The sequence below is a fragment of the Desmodus rotundus genome, chromosome 2 (assembly GCF_022682495.2).
Source record: "Desmodus rotundus isolate HL8 chromosome 2, HLdesRot8A.1, whole genome shotgun sequence".
Lineage (NCBI taxonomy): Eukaryota > Metazoa > Chordata > Mammalia > Chiroptera > Phyllostomidae > Desmodus > Desmodus rotundus.
In genome coordinates this window covers 201,436,297-201,442,296 of record NC_071388.1, presented here as the reverse complement: position 1 = coordinate 201,442,296, position 6,000 = coordinate 201,436,297, and the positions used below count along the sequence as shown (strand labels likewise).

The following is a 6,000-nucleotide window of genomic DNA, read 5'->3' as shown; positions in this document are numbered from 1 at the left end:
ACAAGCAAATTAGACCAGTTGGTGTTTTCAGGGAATACCCTTACTCACTCAGTAGTCCACAGCATCTAACACAAGGACACCCATCTCCACACAGAGGTAGGTAGATGACCAACTCTGGATCTCCCACCAGATGCCTTTTCACAAGGCACATTTTCTCAGTCTCCTGGCTGGCTTGCCAATTGTTGGCTGGAACCATTGGAAGCTTCCTGGTGAAACCTGAAACCACCCCCCCCACACAGAAGGCATCGAAAGACTGAAGAAATAGAAAGACCACTCCAGATTGGTAGGTGGTAGGCTTAATAAGCAAAGCTTGTCTTGGGTGACCACTGATGAGTAGGTATTCACACCTGCCTGCCACAATCTTAAACTTTTACTTAGAGGCCTTAATGGAGTTCAGTCACACATTCAATCCAGATGGTCTGAACAACAGTTTACTATCTCAAGTCTGTGTCCTTGGAGCAGCTTGCAGCATGGGGAAGGCAAGCAGAATGCACATTCCAAGGCTGAGGGAGGGGGTGAGAACCTCTGATTGTCCCAGAGTGACTTTTACATTTTACGTTCCCACCTGGAAGAGATGAATGGTGAGAAACTCGTACTCTCTGCATCCACAGCAGCTCTTACTATTGTCGCTACTTTTTATATTCCTCACTCCGTTAGGCGTACAGTGAAATACCATTGTGGTTTTAAGGTGCATTTTTTTTACTAGGTTGAACATCTTTTCATGTGCTTATTTGTCTTCTGTAAATCTTCTTGAGGGAAGTTTCAGTTTGCCCATGTTTTTGGTTAAATTGTTGGGGGTTTTTTTATAGGTGAGTTTTGAGAAGTTTTAAAACTATATTCTAGAGGCCAGTCTTTTGTCGGATATCTGACTGGCAGATGTTTGTCTCCAGTGCGTAGCTTGTCTTTTGAGTCCTCTTAACAGGGTCTCTGTCACAGCAAAAGATTTTATTCAACAAATTCGACCCTGTTCAGTTTGTCCATTTTTTGTTTTATAGATTGTGCTTTTGTTGTCAAGTCCAAGAAGTTTTGCCTGGCCCTAGATCCCAAAGATTTGCTTCTAAGTTTTGCAGTAATAAAAGTGTTGCAGTTTTATACTTTACATTTCAGTGTGAGACTTCTGCAAGATTCTTTTAAAAAACGTCTCTTAATGAGAACATTGTTTTTAAGGGTGGAAGTCAACAGCACATTCATCTTAACAGTCATTGCTACTATCAACACCTTTCTTCCTAAAATAACTGTCATTTTTGCTCAGGGAGATACTAAGGCAGACACTGTAGAGATTTCTATGACAGTCCTTCTTCCCCAGGCCTGGGTGCCAGACTCTAAAGGATGACCCCTGTCATTGGCTCTGAGGTCTCTGTGTGCACACAGGCTTCTATAATAACAAGTGAGGGGTGAGTGAGTCACAATTAAGCAGAATGAGTTAAGTGAAGAATTGTGAGAATCAAACGGGTAAAGTCTAAGTAAAGGGGAAGTAGTTGGGGGATCAAAGAGCATTGTCACCTGGTGGAAGACAAACAAAAATCAAATCAGGAGAGGTGGCCAGAGGCATGGGAGACCAGTGGGAACAGGAGCGTTGCCAGGAGAAGAGGTGACTCTGGGAAAGCACGTGAGAACAACGTTAAGGCTCAGGCTGCTGTACCCCAGAGATAAGGGGAGGGGAAGCGACCACAGGCAGGCAGGGCAGGGAGAGAGAAATTTTGTTGGAGTCACTTCTTCTGGCCGCCGGGAGTGACAGGAAGAGGTCTGAAGGAGCCAGTGAGAACTCAGAGGGCGCTGCCCTGGAGGAGAGCAGGAGCCGGGCAGAAGGGTTGGAGCTTTGGCCGAGCCCTCGTGTCAGATTATAAGGGGCGACGGTAAGGGACCTTCCTGTGGCAGCAGCGCGCAGTGCGCAACACTCCCCGCCGGGGAGGAGCGTGTCTCTGACAGCCCAGCCACTGTCCCAGCCTGCGCGCCTCTGTCCTCGCGCGCGTGTCTGTCCCTGACTCGGGGAGCCCGGTCCTCGCACAGCAGACTTCCGGCTCTTTGCCCTCACTTTGCGCCTTTCTGCTCTGCACGCCCACCGACAATGGATGGCAACTCCCTGCTCTCGGTACCGAGGTAAGACCCGCTTCCCTCTTTGCCCAACCCAGTGCCCCGCAAACTCTGCTTTCCACCCCGGGTGGCTCACGAACTTGCCCTGGGAGCGCCTTGGTCTGCGCGGTGCTCCGGTGAAGCAGACTGAGGACTCTGCACTTGCAATGGAGACGGTGCCTGGCTAGGCGAGGAGCGCTGGGAGATGGTGATCCCTAGCTGGGCGTGGGAGGGCTGGGTGCGGCCTGCGGGCGGGAGCCGCGCCGGTCGGGGAGAGCCAGCCAGCAAGGCAGGGAACTGGGCTCTGTTCTGCCTCCAGAAGCAGGAGCCGGAGTGTCTGCAGACAGAGCCTGGAGAGGTTTGGCGCCTTGTAGGGAGGCTGGTTTCCCAGGTATGGGTGAAAATAGGAGGGAACAGGACTAGAGCAAACTAGCCCACTTCTCGTCCATCTTGACCAGGGTGAGTGTCAGAGGTTGCTAGGAAGGGATAGGGCGAGGATGTAAGGAGTGGGGTAGGGCGGAGAGGTTGCCGCTCGCACCCCATCTAGGCTCGGGTCAGAAAAGACCTCGATCCGCCCCAGTTCCACCTGCCTCAGCTGTCCCCGCTCCCCCTGCCAGACTGCGAGTCCTCCTGAACATCTCCCTCCACCTGCATTCCCCGACTCCACCCAGCCCTGGGGTCCCCACGCTGTGGGGGTCAAGGATGCCACCTTAGACCCCTCCACGTGGGAGTAACGCGATTCCCTGGTTTGCATCTGACCCTCCTGTCCCCTTCGCTCCGGTTGCCTCTCCTCTGCGCTCCTTCCGACACAGTCCTTTGGGAATTTGAGAAACTGAGATTTTTCTGTCTTCACCCTCATAAACCTCAGGGGAAAATTGAGGTTGTAGCCCTGGTGGTATCCCGCCAGCTGGGCAGGTGGCTTTTGCGCTGTTTCCGCTCGGAGGGGAGCGTCCACACCGAGAGCAGGTGTGCTGCCGCTGGCAGGGGGACGGCGGCCCTGTGACCCCCGCAGCCCCACGTCTCCGAGGCGAGGGGCTTAAGGTTAATTGTCTCGTCATCCTTCACTCCCCGCTTTCCCCAAGCAAGTGTCTAGGCAGCTCCCAGCCAAGAGCATCAGGCACTGGAGTGAACATTTTGAACTCGCGTTCTTGGAGAGCAGCACACCCCAGCACCCACAAGCGAGGGCACCCATGCAGCTGATACTACCCTGCGAGGAGCCCCGGCGGGGGTGCAAGGGGAAAGGGGCGGCAAAGAAGGACGGAGACTGCTTTCCAAACTCGTTGGAGGCTGCCATCTAGAGTCTTGTAGGGCTCATACTCTGCAACGAAATAGAGCTTTCCCAGCTGCACAGGCGCTTGCTCTTTAAGAATCCCTTGCTGTCTGGGTGGCGAGGGCTCTGAAGAGGCGCGCTGTGGTTTGTACGCTGCACCTGAAGCAGCTCTCCAGGGAAAAATCTCCAACCCTGGGACCAAACAAGGTCACCCGACCACTGAGTCTTTCCATTCTGCCCTAATGTATGAAAAGGACAGTAAAAAACACAGCAAGACTCTTTTAAACTTAAAGAGTGTATATATCGCCCCCCATGTTTAGGTGATTGTGTGAGTCACTTTGAACATCAAGGAAACAGGGACTCACTTTCTACAGCGTGTATTCTACCTCCTAACGTCGTTAGAATTGAAATGTTGAACCATGTGGTTCCAACAGCCAGTAGAGACACTTCTGATAAGAGATTGCTTGTTTTAAGTCTAGTTTTGCAGATCAACGTGCCTGATTCAGGATTAAGTTCCTATTCAAAAACTTAGAGAGCTTTTAAAATGCTAGAAACACATTATACCAATGATTTCTCAATATTATTTCTATCGTGGTCTTGTAAAATGACTCTTTAAAGAGCAAGCCAAATGATATTGCTCTGTATTTTTGTAGTAGCCTATTAAAGTGGTAATGTAGATTTAACATCCGCTGAAGCCAATTAAACCTTTTGAGTATTACTGTTTATTCACCAAGATACATTATATATTTCCACAAATCAGTGTAGTGATTCAGCTATTTTATTAGCATCCTTATTCATATAGAAAATTCAGTTAACTCCACTAGATGAGTTAATCTGATTCTCTGTTTCATTGAGTACAAAAAACAATTTACTTTTTATAATATGTAATTGAAAGTGATAGGTATTGATATATAAAAACTGATCTAGAACTTTTAAATGTTGTGTAGAAATATTATATTAGTTATTCCACTTGCCCATACAACTTTGAAATTTAAATAATTGATGACTGAATATACAAGGTTTTTCAAGAAAATGGCAACAATCAGGAAAAATCAAGTTGTTACCAATTGGGATTTGTGTTGGCTAAGTCTGACCTACTTAAAGCAACTTCAGACATTCTGTTTAACAATTGGACCAAAAAAAAAAAAAACCCAACACAAAATGATTTAGTAATATGTCAAGTTAAATACAGAATATATTTTTTCTCCTGGCTTTTAGATCTTCTTAAGTTTTTCAATGAATCAAAAATATAAATGACTGAAAATTTATTTTTAAATTTTCAGTCATTTATCACAGTGAATTTTATTTTTTCAGTGACTGAAATTTTAATCAAGCTCTATTATGCAAAGATTAATCTCAAAATTTTATGTGATTTATATACATTAGAAACTTTGAAGCATGGATTTTTTTTTTTTTAAAGAATCATTTATGGGTCATTGAGTTACTATACTATGTTACCTTACCTCTGGGAGAGCTCCAATTAGTTTTTACTTTGAGTATTTTCATTTTTAAGTGTACAATAAGTTATGTGGTTTACACTACAGATTTCTTAAAGTAACTGCTTATCAAAGCTTGACGGTGTCTCCAATAAGGAGGCCGAGCTGGGGAGAGAGGAAATGTCCCCATGTAAGTTGCACTATAGACCCAGCATCCAAGTGTTTTCTGAGCAGTTGGCCAGTTCAAAGGAAAAAAAAAGAAGGGTATCTTTTCATTTAGATCTCGAAGTTTAAAGAAGTTTACTTGATTTGCTGAGGTCACACGAGTGAGGTCACACGAGTAAGAGTTATGAAAATAAACAGGAACCCAAGGACTCTCGTGCTGTGCGTGCTGTGGTTCCAGCACTTTGTAGGGCAATGCCGTTTTCCCCGCACAGGAGGAAAGTCGGTCCCCCTCATGCTGGTAACCAGTGTGTGTATAGGAAGGCTTACATTTTATCGAGTCTTATCCCATATATTGAATCAGTTGATCATCACATCTCTGGGATGATGATGATTAATTATAATGGCTATACTCATCTCCACTTAGCTTAAAAAAATTGAAGGCAAAGGAAATGAAATGAAGAAAATAATTAGATTTTAAAATCTCTACAATGGTACAGAGCAGAGCTAGATCATCCACAAAGTTCTTCTGGCTTCAGGTTGAGTTTTCTTTCTTGCAGTGATTGAAAATGCAAGTGTTATTTCAAATGGGGGAAAAGAAATTCTGGTGCATAGTTTGACAGACCCCAACTCCGTTACAACGCACGGGGACAGCCTAAAAGCAAGACCCCTTTCTAAAGCCCACAAGTGCTGAAATGCCACTTTTTTGCAAACACAAATAATTTGTTGCCTGAACCATTTCTAAGCTTGAATTTGAAGTTTAAGAAAGATGACTTCTCTTATTTCCTAAATCATTTGCATCTTTATACAGTACTATTTTGTTCCTTTTGTTTCATTCGGCTTCCTGGATTTTATTCCAGTAATAAGGTTTTTGTATGGAATTTTGAATTAGAAAATCATCAAAGATGAGCTTTTGAAAAACTTATGGTATTTATTTATTTAGATTTCCTGACAGTTTATTTTACCCAACTCTTAGTTTACGTAGCAACATGTCACAAAAGCCTACCAGAATCTCAAGGTTTCATCTTTAAGAGTCTTAATTCCATGGAAAACCAACTT

At 45.2% G+C, this 6,000-nt stretch overlaps 1 protein-coding gene across 3 annotated transcripts in view; it reads left to right on the top strand.

Annotated features, from left to right (window-relative positions):
* Window positions 1–1,717: 1,717 nt before the first annotated feature.
* SPHKAP (SPHK1 interactor, AKAP domain containing) overlaps window positions 1,718–6,000 on the top strand; it is a 114,440-nt gene continuing 110,157 nt past the window's right edge. For all 3 annotated transcript variants that reach the window (XM_045198537.2, XM_045198536.2, XM_071220733.1), the window contains exon 1: window positions 1,718–2,100. In XM_045198537.2, the coding sequence (XP_045054472.2) occupies window positions 2,073–2,100 (28 nt within the window). In that variant the 5' untranslated portion in view covers window positions 1,718–2,072. The remainder of the gene's footprint in view (window positions 2,101–6,000) is intronic.